Below are 16,574 nucleotides of genomic sequence, written 5' to 3' on the forward strand. Positions count from 1 at the left end.
GGCCAGAGGGAGACTGCGTGCGTTGGTCAGTGGGCAGCGTGTGATAAAAATCCCCCCCGTTGCCTCCGGCTGTGTCTTAAGCAGCATTTAGCTGCGACTCAGAGAAGGAGCAGAAGGGCTGGAAGCTGTCAGAGCTACTTAAAACTGCCACTGCTCAGTGCTAGCACCCAGCACAGCAACGGGGGGGCCGTGAGGCAGGCGGCCAGGCTGGGCAGAGCGGCCGTGCCCAGGTCTTGCTCCAGTCCCTGTGTCCCCCACTGCCAACCTTGGGGCAGCCTGCGGGGGCCACCGGGGTGCTTGTCCTGTGCTCACCCAGCTGGCGGGGCTGGGGGGAGCCTTCTGCAGGAGCAGCCACTGGGAGGAGCAGCCCCTGCACTGGGCTGTGCAGCAAAACAGGGTCAAGTGGCAGAGGGAACCCAGAGAGGGACATCTCCTTCCCCATGGGGAGACGTGGAGAGCCCTTGGCACCAGTCCCCGGGCCCCTGAAAGGGAACAAAACGAGAGGCCGACCCCCAGCTCGGTGCTGTGCCGCCGCCGCCTGCTCCGGCTGCTGCTGCAGAGCCGCCCTCCTCCCAGCAGCAGCGCGGCAGCGATGCAGAAGGCAGCCTCCAAGATGCCGCCTGGCGCAGGCTCAGCCGCCTCCCAGGGCCTGCAGAGGAGGGGGCCGCACACGGCACAGACAGAGGGGCTCTGCGCGCCCAGGGGCAGCCCCCAAACCACCCAACGGGGCTCGATTTTTGGCACTTGGCCCCAGGGAAGATGAGGAGGGGGGCACGGTGCTCTCCTGCCCCAGCCGTGGGTCCCTTGGTGGCTGCTGAGAGCACGCTGCGGGCGAGCAGAGCCCCATGGCCCAGGGGATGGGGGCCCAGGCAGGCTGCTGCTCCCAGCCAGGAGCACCCCGGCCTGATCCTCATTGAAGGGGACAAGCAGCCGTGCCCAGAGGAAGTCGCCCCACACACAGCTGTCCATTCTCATTAGGCAGGGAGCCCGTCTCCATCACTCCTGGCCAGCAGCACCTTCCCCCCACCACGCAGCACAGCAGGAGGCACGGCCAGGTGCAGGGAAGCTGCAGGGTGGGGATGAGCAGGGTGCACAGCTCCCCCCCAGCGAGGGAAGGGCTCAGCTCCAGCTCTTGCAGCAGCAGGAGCTGGGCACAGGGAGGCTCTGGCAGGTCAGGCTCCCTCCTGCCCATCAGCCTGAGCACAACTGAGAGCATCCCCCTTCCTCCTCCTTCCTCCCAGCTCCCACAGCCGGCCGCCTTCTTGTCCTCACGCTGCTGTGGCCCACCCTACATACTGGTAACAAACCAGTTCAGTGTATTTTTCCTTATAACTGGAGCTCTTTCATGAGGCCCCTGCAAGCCTCACAAGCTCCCACCCTCCTAGGGCAGAAGGAAAATACTTGTCCAGAAAATGTACTCAAGGAACTACTGCAGGTCAAGGGTGGCTCCCAGGTCCAACAGACAGCAGGAGGGGAGAACCAGCGCTGCAACTAAGCGAAGCCAAAGCAGCCTGCCACACACAGACAGATGAGACTCCAGAGCAGCAGGCTGCATTAGCTGGGTCTGCAGGTGAGAATGCAGAACGTTACCCACCCAGAAAAGCACCGGGGCTGTCAGGAAGGAGCTAACAGATGAGCCTTGGTGCTTACAAGCAAAACCGTGCTGAGAGAAGTACTGATCTGAGTGCATTCGGGCTGCAGCTCCTCCTAGATTGCAGAGGTGCCAGCTTGAGTGTATGATACTGCTGTGGCTGGGAAGCTGGGCTTGTTGGGGCTCGGAACTTCTCTCATTTACCTCCCTCTTTGCTCTTAAACCTCTGTCCATTGTCCGCATGCCAGAGACTGCTAGCAAAGCTCTAAATCAACATACAAAGCCTATGAAGTTTGCACAAACCCCAGAAAGCATGTGAACGCCAGCTTATGAAACAAATAAGGAAGAAAGGCTTTCCTTCCCAAACCAAAAGGCTTTGCCTCAGCAACACCCCCATTCACAAAAGCAGAAAATGCAGACATCAGTTCTGCTGAGAAAGAGATAAAGACCATGCGCAGGGTGCTGCTGGGCTGTACTGGGAGGCTGGGAGGAGCTCGAAGGAGGAAAAGCAGGCTCTGAATACACACTCCTTTTGCAAAGTAAGCTCTCTGTATTCATCCGAGAATGTCTGCAGTACAGGGTTCATCTGGTATAAATAAAGTACAAAATTTTACAATGTCTTAATCATTATTTTAACAAAAATACTAAAAACTGAGTAAAAACTGAAACCAAAGTGGGAAGGGAGACTATCGGCCACAAGGGTTCTCCATAAACGTTTGTAGAAATTGGATAGTAAAAACACTTTCTCTGTACAATAAAACCATCCTCCTGGCATCTCCCTGTGAGACGGGCAGCGGCGGCACACAGCACTTGGGGCACGAGCCCCAGGACAGAGGCCGGGAGCAGTCCTGGTTTGCAGGTCAGGCTGAAGAGGCTGTATCCAGTCCACAGTGATGTCTCCCTCCTGGACCAGGCTGAAGTGCCCCAGATCAGTAGCGTCCAAAGGGGTTGTTGTTCTGCTGCGGCTGCGTATCTGTTGGGGTCAAGAGTTAGACAGTCACAAGGTTTGTTCTGCAAGCAGATTCCCCTCCTGTCACCAGTGCAGCTCCTAGAGGTATGTTGCAGTGTATGAGCAAAACCAAACATAACACGCTTACATCCTTTATGGCACTCCCTGTTCTGCTCACTTGTCTGAGGCTTTAGACAGGAGCACAGTCAGGACCCCCCTTTCTTTGAGGAAGAGACAGATATGCACCAGTCCCAATCCCACAGCTTCTCCAGAAGAGACCTCTCAAGGCACACTTGGTGCACCACAACAAAGCTCTGAAAGATGGCAGCAAGTCAGGACGATGAGGCTGTGTGCAAATTATCTCTGTACTTTGAAAGAAAATCTGCCCTATAAGATTGCACAACACCAGGAGGCAAACAAGCTGTTCAGACAGCCAGTGTCAAATATTCATCCTGAGGTACACCCAGAAACCAGACTTAGCGAAGGTTTCAGGAACTCTTCTGACTCCCTAACAGTACGTAGGTACAAATGAACAACATACCCGAAGGACTTCCAGGTGGCACAGAAGGGATAGGAAACCCAGCAAGGTTTTATTAAAGAACCTCACAAACTTTCTGACTGCTGGGACCGATGCTTGGTGACGCACATTGCTCAGAAGTGTGCTCGGGCACTATGTGATTAATAAAATCTGTGAGCCTTTTCTTGAAGCACGTCAGCACGTCTTATGCTGCAGACTAAGTAAAAGGAGAGCAGTGTAACCCGAGGCTAGCCCGCCCTCTTTCTGTCTCAACTCTGCTGGACAGCAGCATATTTAGGAATATCCTGGAGCCTCCTGACCCACCGTGAGCTCAAGGTATTCTTGTCCCCCTCCTACAAGATGTTCTTGGCTATGTCCTGCTTTCTGCTGCACCCCGGACACTGCAGGCAAGAACTCCAGATGGCTCTTGGTGGAGCTGATGCAAGCCCAGTGAGGTGGCATGGAAGCTGCACGCTGACACATGGCTGCATCGGACCCACGCATCCGTTCCATATAAAAACCCGCTCCGTTTGCTACACAGACAGGATAGGAAAATATGGCTATTCTGCTATATTCGGATACTTATATGAGATATTCCTCTACTTGAATGTCCTGGCTGGGATCCTTGCACAGACTTGTGGTTTGTGAAGCTGGCTAGCAGGAAATTTAGCACATTAAAACTTCTATTTGCTTTTTTTTGTTTGTTTTTGTCACAAGGATTAAGAACTTTATCAAGGACCAAGTGTAAGCACTATTGTTTGGCCATTATTTGTTGCAGACAGCTGTTACATGTGAAAATTATGCACAGAGGAAAGAAACACCTCCACCCGTGATTGTATCAAGCTTTCCCCAAGCACAAGCCTACTCTGAGGAATAACCAATTTAAGAAACTGAATTAACCAAGCAGATAGATCAAAATCTGCCAAATGTATTTTTACTTGACATCGAGCTGTAGGCATTCACATCCTTGACTACCATGGAAATGGTGGCCCAGCAAGAAAAAAGGAGGGTTGTCAGCTCCCAACCACCAAGTTCCCAGCCCCCACCACACACACGTACAGCTAGCACACTGCAAAAACCCCGTGCAGCCCATTCGTAGGCATTTTCATAGCGTCGCTGCCATTTTTTGTGGCACAAAAGTCAGTAAGGTGACGGCAAAACAGCAGGTGGTTCAGAGGGGAACAGCACAGGCACCGAGTTCTGTTTCTAGCCCCCCAGCCAGCAGTTAAATACAGATTATAGGAATAGCTGCACAGTGCCAGACTACAAACATCATCTGTGCCATTACCCTGTCTGTGACAGCTGCCACAGAAGCCCACAGAACCCAGCAGGTATGAATCAGTGCTTCCTGGAGTACCCTCCTTGCCTGCAAGAAGTCTTGTCCTGATCACATCTCTGGGTCACCCACCATGTGAATGCCGCAGGATTACAGCCTCCCTGAGCCCCTCAGAGGTCATCCACAGCAGAGGAAGCTTCTCTGAATGCTTTAAAGCTGCAGACTGAATCCTTCTGAGAAAACTGCACGACAGCCCCTACAAAGGCTCAGCTCTCTCATCCCTCTGCATGCAGCAGGTCTGGAAGGTTGTTCACATGCTGGCAGCACTGCCTGCCCTGCTGTCGTGCCCCTTTGGGCCAGGAGCTCAAAGTCCTGATGCCATTTCCCTGCCAACATCATTTATGGCCTCAGACAGACAGTTTGGCTTGGCCCAGCTTCCCTACACCAGGGCACCTGCAACGGGGAATGGCAGGGGAGAAGATTAGGGACAGGATCAAGAACACCAAGGCTTACTGGAAAGCTGCTGCTGAAGTTGTCGAACCAAAGCAGCCGTTTGCTGCTGCTGCTGTGTCTGCTGAAGGCCCTGGCGCTGGAACTGCAACGAGAGAAACGTGGTTACAGCCACACCACCTGGCTGGCACTCGCAGCATTCACACCAGCCACGGGAAGTGCAGGGGAGGGAGAAGGGAGTTGGGGGGGAGGATGCAGGTAGAGCACGGCTGGATTTGTGCTGGACTATCACATCCCTCATCTCCGAGGGAACACTCACAATGGGCTGCTGGGGGGGAAGAGCCTGCATCCCCAGCCCTGGGGGCTGGCCCTGCGCCTGTGGCTGAGGCACTGTGGAGACCTGGGGTTGCTGCTGCGGCTGTGGCTGCGGCGGAGGCGGCTGCTGCTGCTGTTGTTGTTGCTGTTGTTGCTGTTGCTGCTGCTGTTGTTGTTGCTGCTGCTGTTGCTGCTGGGAAGACAAAAGAGAAGGGGCCGTCAGGGACCTGCCTGGGCAACGCACAGGCAGGGCTGAAGGGAAAAGGGTGTTCTACCGCAGTAACAAATTCTTATACCACTTTCCTGACAAGTGCCTAAATTACACAAATTTCACCAGGACCCTGCCCCAGGCTGAGAAATTGCATGAAACACAGTGACAGTAACAAAATCCTGTAAGATGAGTTTTCAGCAGATGGCAGGAAGAGAACTACAAGTCTACTTGTCAGCTGGGGCATGACTAGGAGTAAACACAATACGAGAATGGAAAACAACTACGAGCTATCTCCGGAGGTTGGCCAGTTCATCTCTTGCCTCCTGGTAAGATCAGCAATACCTGCTTCACTGAGTATTTCCCTGACCTATTCTCAAAATGTTTCCAGACATATCAGCACAGTTCCTGTAACCTCTCAATTCAATCCATTTCATGTTGCACACCTGGTTACTCCTACTGGAGTTTTCCTAGTCTATCTTGAATCTTGTACGTTAAGATTTAAGATCATTTCTTGTCCTACAGCCAAGGAACGTGAACAGGTAAGAGCTTTTTTTTTTTTTTGTGTGTGTTTGTTTGTTTTAAAAAGACAAAATCTGGGGACTCCCCTTGTCTCTCCTTCTCTAAGTTGAAGCCCAGCTATTATCAGCCTTTCCTCCTCAGAAACATTCCCCAGCTCCTCAAGTTCTAACTGCCCTTCTCTGCCACTCCCGGCAGTGATGCTACATTTCAGTAACAGGACGTAGATAAAACTGGATGCAATGCTCCAACCTAGATGTTGACAGAACTAGATAAAGAAAGAAGAATACAGAGAGACAGAATATTCTGTTGAGGTAGTTTTAAACTCTCTAGGTCAACAGAAGAGTTTCTAGCAGAAACAGAACACCACTAGAACTATCATAAAAAAACATGGTGCTGATAGGTACAGTTCTGATCACTGGCTCAAAAGGGTAAGGTTCAAAGCTTGAACAGACTCAGAAAACAGACAAAAACGTATCAGAAGGGATGGTATCTTATGAGAGGAGGTCAGAAAAAAATGACCTACGAAAGATGCAAGTGCTCCCTAGGAATACGCTGGGTAAACAGCAGAGAGAAAGAACAGACAGTAAACAAGGACAAAAGAGCCAGGACACAGCAGAGAGTAATAACTGGGTACAAGAACCGCTCACAAACACAATGAAGCTTGGATCAAGGATTCTACCCATCAAAGGGAGTGAGTTTCTAGACCAGCCTCCTAACTTTCATCTTCAGCCAATTTGGGTCCCTTGGGTTCATGAAATGGATACTGTGACCTCAATAAGCAGGTAACTGACTCAATGAGCCTGGAGACCCTCCTCCTGATTTCATGTCCTGCCTCCTTGCAACAGCTGACTACCGCCCATGGAAAACAAAAGGCCATGCTTCCTTTCTACAAGCTACTGCATGTGACAGTCAACTCAAGCATCAGGAGTCTGTTCCGCATCTGGTATGCTCCTGATAATACAGCAAGAGTCACTGTAACTGCAGAGATTTTGGGCACTCCACATTTTTTGAGTAACCAAGCAACGTCAGCTAAAAGCTGAAGGTACACGTTAAGTTACTGAGCTAGGAAAACTGCTAGCAACTTGTCTGAGTATGTTCTTTCCCTAAATACAAGCGATGGAGAATGCTAAAAGAAACCCACTGAATAGTCAGAAGGTGCTACTCATCAAAAGCTGCTGACCATGCTACAGGCAGTCTCTTGTCCAGTACAAGGCAGCAATTCCCAAATACCGCTGACTGTGGCACTCTGCAGAAACCACTGTCTTGCTCAGGCTCCCCTCAGAAAACTAAGTGTCATCACTACATTTGTGAAAACATAGACATGCCCCTAAAACTGATCTTATAAAGAATGACTGCCTGCCCTGGTATGGGCAGGGAGAGGGGGGTTCATTTTGTTTCTAGCTCCTGCAACACTTAATTTCTAAGACAGTTAGCATTTTGCACGATCTTATGGGCCCAAACTGAGCAGGAAGAGGTAGGATGCAAGCCACAGAGGACTAAACAGATTTTTGTGCTCTTAACTTTCTTTTAACCTCACGCTGGGTGACTGGCAAGAGGCAGTGCATCAGGAGCGGCCAACTCCACGGAAGGGAGAACGGCCTAGCAAAGCATTACAGACAGGCCCCAAGAGCTGACATCCCTCTGGGCACACCGGGGCAGAGCACAGTGTTACTGACAGAGGACAGCATTTGGTAAGTCCTCTCCAGCTCCAGTGGCCTTTGTCCCAGCAGCAACCACTCACCCTCAGCATCTGCTGCTGCTGTTGCTGCTGCTGCCTCAGGTACTGCTGCTGCTGCTGGTCAGGCAGTATCTGGCTGGGTCGAATTCCTGAGGGGACTCCTTGTGGACCCAAATGGTTCATCCCACTCATCATGGGGGCTTGCTGTATGGACTGGTGAGGGAATCTGCAAAAGAAAAGGACAAGCCCATGGAGTAAAAGATTCACAGGCAGCTAGCTTATCTAATCGAAACCCAACTGCTGCCATCAAGACAGCTCAAACAGCTGCTTGCAACCCATGCTGCTTCTCTGCAGAAAGGTGAGGGACACCAGGGACCTTCAAGGGCTCCATCCAACCTGCTTTTCCAGAAGCCCTAAGTAATGGTATATGGCCCGCTGTTCTGCACTGTCTCACTGACAGATTTATGCCTGCCCAGGAGCAATGGAACTACCATATCACACCTTCAGAAGGTGAGCTGCTGGCTAGATTTAAATTCAAAAAAATTGTGACTTTCCCAGGTCATTTACTTCATACTTCACAATTTCATCTTTCTCTGGTTAGTAACACCAACTCCTGCCTGCAGCTAGCATCTCTGAATTTCATCCTCTCTGTTTCTTCTTGGGACTGAAAGCTGGATAAAGATGCTCCCCGAGGGTGTAAAGGACTCGGATGCTGTGTAACGCAGCATGGAGAATAGGCTTTTCACAGATTGCTGTTCAAGTTGTCTGGACAGAGCAGGGAAGCCCTTGATGAAATACAGCTTATTAACATCCAGTAGGGTGGGAGGTACCTCTGTGTGTTGCCCAAGGTGTGCCCATAGCCTGGAGCCTGCTGGTGCACATAGCCACTTGGTCTCTGCTGCATCTGTCTAACAGGATCCACCAGGGCAGGATTAGAGCTGGGGTGGGAATTTTGATAGGGCTGGCCAGAGTACGTAGGAGGTACCATCGTGCCTGACTGGGAGGGGTGCTGCTGAAGGCCTATGTGGGAGACGTAAGATGTGTAACCCTGAAATGAAATAAACAAAACCTTTGTTAGTCACAGAGCAGCATATATTCACCTGTAAAGGCGGTCACAAGACAGTTCATCTCTGGGATTCAGATTTGTGCTGGCCAGAAAATGAATGAAAAGAGCCAAGAGATTCCAGGACTTAACAGCGGAAATGAAGACACTGCTATGTGCCGTAGCAAGACTCCAGTTTTACCTGTGGTCACTGCCACTTACCTGGGAGGGCTGCAGTGTTCCATAGGATGGGGTTGGAGCCATCTGACGTACTGGCTGCTGTCCCATTATGCCTTGGCCCTGCTGAAAGGCAACACAAGAACAGTTTTTTCAACTTCTCCAAAGGCCAGGACGCTGCTGCCCTCTCCTCAGCAGTCCTGCCATACCAGACAAGGAGCTTCACTGCTGAAACTAAAAGGCTGCTTCGTGGCACGCAGATGCTACTGACATTTGCCTCGCCCTGACTTGGGGCAAACAGGCTGCTACCATCCCACCTCTCACTGCCCAACAGCTGCAAGACATCCCCAGTGCACCTCACTCAGTCTCCACCAACTGTTGGACAAATGGATCCAACAAAACCATTGGCAAACACAGAGCTGCCCAGAGGAACAAACACCTTTTGAGGGCAGAAACAGAGATAGGGTTGGAGAGTTCTGGCTAGAGTGGACAGTGGCAGCCAACAGCTAGGACTTGCCGTGCTATGGGGCCCAACAAGAGCACATCTCTGACTTACCAACTTTGCTTGAAGCTGCTGCCTCAGTATCTGTCCCTGGGACACTGGAGGTTGTTGTCTGTACACCGCTGGCTTGTAGGAGGGGTCGATGCCCATCATGCTCCCCATCCCTGAAGGCAGCACCCCACTATATGGAGGACGACTCTGAACAAGTTTCCCCAATGGCATGCGCACAGGTCTGTAGGATGTATCCAGGCGAGGGCCACCTGTGAGAGGAAAAGAAACAGACTGACTAGGCACATGCTGTCCTTGAGCCTTGCAGCTCCAGAATAACTGTTCATCACTGTATCTGGATACATGACAGGCAGAAGGGCAAGTGTGTGTAGAACCATCTCACAAGAAGGGTTCTTACAAGAGGTTCCCAAAGGCTTGCCCCACTCTTGCCTCCCCTGCACACCTACCTGCTGGAAGAGGCTGATTCTGGGCATAGAGACCCACCGGAGACTGCCCATAGGCTAGCCTAGACATGGTGCTTCCCCCCTGGTGATGCAAGAGGTCTGTAGGCATGCCAACTCCATAGGAAACCCCTCGGCTGGGACCCAACACAAAATCCTGCAAGGATCAAGAAGGGAGTAAGAGAGATCAGCGTGCACTGCAAATTCATGAACGGATCAAGCATATTAAAGACTTGCAAAGTTCACAGGAAGCAGCCAGGGTCAGTCACTGCCTGAGCTGAAAGCCTCCTTCCCACCCATCAGGGATTAAGGAAGTGCTTGCCCTGCCCCAGGCTAGTAGAAACAGGACAGAGCTCCAGTGCTCCCATCTGAGAAGAAACAAATCCCATCTTCACCACCACTGCTTTCAGGCTCCTTCCAAAGACTAAAGGGAGTGCTCAGGGTTGGACACAGGAGGCCTGTATCTGTTGGGCAGTTATTTACCTCGCTTTTGCTGGCAGACTGGTTGCGTTTCTTGGTTTTGCTCTGTTTCTTCTTGCGTTCTTCAGTAGAGGTGGCAGGATTGGAGCTGGTTTTATCAGCCTTGGTTGGTTCCACAGCTTTCTTCTCCGGCTCTAAAGTCACAGGTGTAGGAGGCTCCTCCTCTTCAGGAGGCAATGGCAATGGCTCCAGGTAATAACTGCGGGGCTTGGGTTTCAAGTGCGTGTGGTACAGAAGAAGTCTCTGCTGCTCCTCAAATCTAGACACCTTGCGGTCCACCCGGACTGTCCCAAACCATCCCCAGGACAGAGGGGCTGAGTGCTTTAAGCCCTCAAACAGATCCCAAGGGGAAATCTTCTGCTTTGTAGAGACTTGCAAACCCTTGAAATCAAAAGAAATGAGAACCACTAAGCCCCTGTTCTTTCTCCTACTACAGGAAACCCTACACTTTCATCAGACTCCATTCCACATGTTCCAGGACAAAAAAAAAAGACAACCTGAGCCCTTACTAGTGGTAAGGGCTTACAAGGGGGGGTTTTTGCTCTTCCTCAGGGCAAAGCAGTCATTTCTAAAAACCTTCATCAAAAACTGCCATTCTCCTTCATCCCACCTCTGACAGTCTCCTGCCACACACTGACAGTACCCGTTATGTCATGTGACAGGGATTATAGATTTTTTTTTGCTTCATACAGCCACGAGCACAAAACAAAAGTTAAAATAATTTCTCAGGCCATAGCAGCAGGTATTGCTGAGCATTAACAGCCAGCCTTGCCCTTTTCAGACATAGTTATGCGCCAGCTTGCCTGTGTGCAGCCAGCCATTTCAAGCTCGGCAGGCAACAAGGTGCTGCATACTGATGCCTCCCAAGCAGCGGAGACTCACGGCATCAGAAGACAAGGCGAAACCTGCGCTCAGGAGCTGTGAGGCTGACAGCAAAGCTTCACTTACCTCCTTCTTGAATATGGAGTCAAATCCAGCTATTTTATTGCCTTTGGTGTCAATGAGGGATCCCTGAGGTTCGCAGGTGATGACATCTCGGGTCTGCTTGGGAAGTGGCAGGAGCTGTCGTACCTTCTCCAGGCTGTCAGACTGCCGGTCCCCCAGCTCTTTCTGCACGAGTGGAGTAGAGAAAACTTCAAGAATTGCTCAGAAAAAAACAACACCCAAAGCTGACCTGTGCCTTTAGTGGTGTCAGCCTCCACCTCTGCATTCCCTGTCATCTCTGTACTGTTCAGCCCAAGGCCCACAGAGCCACTAGGGCAACTCTTACTGCTTTTCTAAACAGCAACAGGACTAGTACAATGTGAGACAGGTAAATCTGCAGAGTTGGATGACCACGATGCAGCACACAGCTCCCTGTACAAGGCCTGGTGTCTCTCACCCTGAGTTTCTTGACGAGATTCATGTACGCCCGCTTGTTTTCCTCCATGCTGCCCTGAGAAATGCTGGACATATCAGCAGCCAGGGTGCCATTGATGAGAACACTCAACATGTCCAAGACAGTAGTGAAGAGCTCGCTGTTGGTCAGAGCAGAAAGGCCAAAGTCACAGAACCAGACAAAGCCCCGGCCATCACACTAACACCAAACACTATTAGACTGCTAGGAATTCTGCCTACAGCCAGAAGCACCAAGCACTCTTCAGCCTCCCACAGTAATCCTCCTTTTGGTTATATGCTGCCAGGTGTCCACACTTCAGTCAAGTGCAGTATCACAGATTAAGAATGGCCTCCTGCCCACCCCTTCAGCTTATCTGAAAAGCAGATCCAGACTCAGCTCTCCCCAGTTTCTCTCTCTGCATCTGGAAAGCAGAGTTTGCTCTGGGTACGTTGGAAGAGTATACTTGGACACTAGGACCTAAGTTACAGCCTGCTATTACTCCAAAGTCTTCTTCACCTGTCACAGTGCTTCCAACAGAGAGTCTAGAGAGACAGCTAGCTCACACAGGGGAAGGGGCTGTGCTAATGAATGCCTGAATGCCTCCCTTGGGAACCATATGGATCAGAAGCCAGCCAGAAAGTTACTTGTTTGACTGCATGTCCACGGTGCCACTGCTGATGATGTCCAGGAGAAGCACAGCCCATTCGGTTGTCTGCTGCGTACTGCGTTGAACCGTGTCAAACATGCCTCCCACCTGACAGAGAAGAGCAGTTTAGTCAAAAATACACCAAAAAGAAACACTAAGAATTAAAAGTCAGAAGGAAGCCTAAACCAGAGCAACTCCTGGGCTACGACAATTCCTTCTGAGAGCTCAAGGAGACTGCAGTCAACAGGGCAAACCTCAGATACGAGCAGTCACAATGGGGAGCACAAAAGCATTACAATGAGAAGGCAATACTGGGAGCAGCCTGCATGGCACGTCTCTGAAATGGAGACCACGATTGTGGATTTCATCCTGGTTCAATAGAACAAGGAAGTTTTTCCACACATCCTATACCACTCAGGGTTTAAAACCCAGCAGCAGGGGTGACCCTCACTTCAAGACATTTATAGCCCTGCCAACGTGTGCGCTCTCCAAAAAAGGGGGAAAAAAAGGCACCAAACTATTCACTTCATATGGTTAACCTCTTTTTTGCAACTGCTCACCAAGTTCAGTCGTAACTTCAGGGCTTCATGCATCAGCTGCTTGGCTTTGCAGTCATCTTGATACTGATCTTCTCGCCAATTCGTAACGATCTAAGATTTAGAACAGAGGACAGACCTCATGTGTTGTATGCTGAAGTTTATAGAGAGCAGCTTGTGCTATCCGATGACTGGTGACTCAGAGAGGTCAGCTGAAGCACCCTGTATCAACCCTGGTAAGATCTTTGCCTTACTGAGCACAAAGACAGACAGACAACGTCTCCAAGGACATGCCAACAGCCTGTCTGCTCAGGAGTGAGCCTTTGAGGAAAGTGAGGGGAGAAGAAAGACACCTACCTGCTGGACCTGACTGTACAGAGAGGTGAGGAGGCCTTCCCGCTGCTCATCCTGTCCCTTCAGGCAAGTTAGCACCAGTGACAGAAACGGCTGCTGGCTCAGGAGGGACATGCTGCAGAGAGGACAGCAATGTAACTACGCTGCCAGGCTGGGGGATCAGCACAGCAAGCAAGGCCTGCCCTCTCCCCACGACTCACCTCTTCTGCTTCTGGCGGTCCCGCTCTTTGCGGGATGATGACCCCAGATGTTGTCCTTTCTCCAGTTCTTCTCCAGCAGCTTTCAGCACATGGCCCTGCACTGACGTTGGAAGCTTGGCAATCAGAGGGGCCACCAGCCACACTCCTGATCTCTCCAGGGAACTGTGACAACACAAAAGAGAAAAGCAGTTTATAATCCAACCTATGATTCAAGTTGTCTACGGGACAGCTTCATGCTGAGACTACACCTACCTGAGGATGGGTTTGGATTTGTTACTGGCTGGTGTAGCACTTGCTGAGCTACTGAGATTGTTGACTCCATTGCCAGCAGAACTAGCAGAGCTGGTCTCTGCTGACTGCTGGAATACCTCAATAGTGGCCTTGGCTATATTTTCCAACAAGGAGTTCATCTCCTGGAGACAGGGAAGAAAAGAGAGCTAAGTCCTGCTCTGAAAGCACCCATTGATAGGGCTTCCACATTTAAACACATTTATACTTGGTAGAAATCTAGATTGCCAGCTCCCCCATGAACACTTCTCTTTGAGTCTCAGACTCCTCACATCCATCTCATGCTTCGTTTTCACAAGCCAGACTCACCAACGCATGCTCTTTCTTTTCTCCCTATTCTCACTTCTGCCAGGTCACCAACCTACCACCTCACCAGCAGCCACTTCAATGCTGGCAGCACCCATCCCTGCATGGTCACACTGAGCAGAAACTCACGTTGTTTGCAGTCTGCTTAATCATCAGCTGCAGCTCCAGCGAGGACTGCCTCATGGTCCACTGGTCCAGATTCTGCAACACACACACACACTTCGTATGAGTCCTTATCTCAGTTCAAACTATGTCCTCAACCCATGCCCTCAGCTCCCATGATAATGAGTCTCAGATCCCTCGGAGAGGGCTGCACCACTCAGATAGCGCCGACTCCACCATCCTGATGTCACATCAGGCAGTTACTAGATCATTCCTGGACTCTGGCAGGAGCCTGCACCTGTAAGATGCGTTTAATCCTCTGCCGCTGAGGATTTTCTCCTTCCTCGTTGTCCAGCAATCGGTGTGGATAACAGATCAGCTGCATCAGCCTCTGGGCCTGTGTGCTGCTCAGGACGGGATCCTGCAAGTCATTGCTGTCTTCACAGAGGGACTTGAGACATCGCTCCCCTACCCACTCCTGCAGGATGAAGGCAGAGTTAGAACAGTTAAACTCATTTCTGATACCAAACTGGTGCTTCTGCTTTCAGTATCAGATAGATGTAGGGAAAACAAACTCCTAAGAACCTTATTAGTACGCCGTAATGCCTGATAATCATTTTTCTTCATGAACTGCACTATCCTGATTCAGCAGGCATCAGGCACAGCACAGCAATCATGACAAAGAAAATATCAACTCTGACAAATCAGCTGTTGAGAAGCACAGTAGCTGCTGTTTCCTTTGATGAAGTATTAGCATGATTTAACACTACACAGTCACTGCCATGCCCAGACTTTATTGACTTTGCCACTTGGGCTCAAAGGTCAGAAGGGATCACTTAAATTTATTTAGTCCATTTCTTGTGCAAAAACCCTAGGACTGTGCTAAATTAAATAACTCAGGGCTGCAGCTAAGGCTAAACTAGAATGTGTCTTAAGGAAAAGCACATCCCTTAACTCTCAGATGGTAATGGAAAACACACTGCCATCCTCAGTGAAAAACATTCACCTTGCTTCTCACTGCCTGGAAGGGAAAATAACTGACTGGATACAAGATGTTTATAAAGTCACTAATCATGAGGAGAAGGTGGACAGAAAACTATTATTGTCAGCCTCTCAATTTCAGTTGGTGGCCTCTAAACATATTATCAGGTGGCAATTTCCAAAACAAATATGAGGTAGATACTTCTTTATGTAATTCACAGTTAACCTGAAGCATTCATTACTGCAGGATTTTTTCATATTGAAAATCAATTAGGCTAATTCATGAAAATTAAAATCTACAGAGGACTGCTATGTAAGCACTTCTGCAGCTGCATATCAAGCCGGATCAGAGAATTCTTCCACTGAGAAGTGACAGACAGAGGAGATTAGAGGAGTAATGAGGACCCAGTTCACGAAGCACAGGTGCTGATGCTAAGCCTAGAAAGCTGGGAATGGCCCCTTTCCAGCAGGCAGTAGTCTGAGCACTAAGTAGAGCACGAAGACTGGAAAGACTAAGTCTGACTTGAAACCCTTGTGACAGCACAGCCTAAGTCTTCAGTGACCTCACCCCAAAATACAACTCTGCTTTGCCAGTGCATGTGGATCTGGCGATTCCTCCAATGCCTATCACATTTTTTCTCTTCACTACACCATTCTTCTCAAAATTTCGCTTCCTTGTATATGTAATATACACATCCTTGGGAACACCCTTTTTGCCACTTGCCTACCTTTCTAAAAGAATTCAGTGGGACTTGTCTGCAATCATCCCTTTATTAGGATAATCTTACAAGTAGGTATTAAGTCAACTACCATTTTTGTCCTCAAGGGACTAACAGCCTCTTTCTCACCAAGATTTTTTTTTTTCTTTAAATAGGACAGTCACCTCCACAGGCTCCATGCTACTGAAACGGAGTCCTTCATCTCTCCCTTCACCGGAGAGCACAATGAACACCTTTTCCAAGCACTACGGACAACTCTACTATCCCAACCACCAGACTCAAGTTAGCAGCTGTGTCTCAAGCCTCCCTCTTGGCTTCCACTTGTGACTCTGTGTCTTATTGCAGTTAAAACGTAATTAACCTTTTCAAAGGGAAAATCATCATTACGTGTACTAATCTGAATAGGCTAAAGGGCAGGCTGATAATTTGGTTACAAACATTAGCACCTATGAAACCTTTACCTTAATTCTATAATCTACTCCTTTTCCCTACACCATCATGACAGTGTCTAATATAAAATACATACCTGAATATGATAAAGCTTTTTTTTTTTTTTTTTTTTTGAGTTTGAGAAATCACCATCTATAGCTTAAGGCATTCTATAGGCATTTCAGAATGGATACTGTGAGTTCTACAGCATCTGTTGCTCACACTGGAGGTGCTAATGATAAACGTAATATTTTACCCACCCTTCACAGCTGCAGGAGCTCTGGCACAACTCGGTGGTATTCACTGTTGTCTGCTCAAATACTCGCTCCTATATAACCAGTTCTGCCAACCATTGCTGTATTGATACCTGACATGCTGCTATTCCTTTCCATACACGTTCTATTTGCTGTGGGTCCTTCCCACATAAGACTGGGACTAGTAAGGGAAGATTTACTTCTGTTAATGTTATAGTCAGGTTT

At 49.7% G+C, this 16,574-nt stretch overlaps 1 protein-coding gene across 2 annotated transcripts in view; it reads right to left on the reverse strand.

The window, feature by feature from the left end:
* Positions 1-2,136: 2,136 nt before the first annotated feature.
* Positions 2,137-16,574, reverse strand: part of MED12 (mediator complex subunit 12) — a 37,023-nt gene continuing 22,585 nt past the window's right edge. Inside the window, exons 27-44 of one of the 2 annotated variants that reach the window (XM_084294196.1) lie at positions 14,265-14,444; positions 13,994-14,065; positions 13,523-13,683; positions 13,271-13,432; positions 13,074-13,185; positions 12,741-12,830; positions 12,179-12,288; positions 11,538-11,673; positions 11,105-11,266; positions 10,160-10,537; positions 9,683-9,833; positions 9,282-9,487; positions 8,771-8,851; positions 8,337-8,554; positions 7,570-7,732; positions 5,103-5,288; positions 4,847-4,928; positions 2,137-2,564 (exon numbers count right to left, since the gene is read on the reverse strand). In XM_084294196.1, the coding sequence (XP_084150322.1) occupies positions 2,521-2,564; positions 4,847-4,928; positions 5,103-5,288; positions 7,570-7,732; positions 8,337-8,554; positions 8,771-8,851; positions 9,282-9,487; positions 9,683-9,833; positions 10,160-10,537; positions 11,105-11,266; positions 11,538-11,673; positions 12,179-12,288; positions 12,741-12,830; positions 13,074-13,185; positions 13,271-13,432; positions 13,523-13,683; positions 13,994-14,065; positions 14,265-14,444 (2,694 nt within the window). In that variant the 3' untranslated portion in view covers positions 2,137-2,520. Of the gene's footprint in view, positions 2,565-4,846; positions 4,929-5,102; positions 5,292-7,569; positions 7,733-8,336; positions 8,555-8,770; positions 8,852-9,281; positions 9,488-9,682; positions 9,834-10,159; positions 10,538-11,104; positions 11,267-11,537; positions 11,674-12,178; positions 12,289-12,740; positions 12,831-13,073; positions 13,186-13,270; positions 13,433-13,522; positions 13,684-13,993; positions 14,066-14,264; positions 14,445-16,574 lie in introns of both variants that reach the window. The other variant, XM_084294195.1, reaches the window with a different exon arrangement.

The sequence above is a fragment of the Netta rufina genome (assembly GCF_964035555.1).
Source record: "Netta rufina genome assembly, chromosome: 12".
NCBI classification, from domain to species: domain Eukaryota; kingdom Metazoa; phylum Chordata; class Aves; order Anseriformes; family Anatidae; genus Netta; species Netta rufina.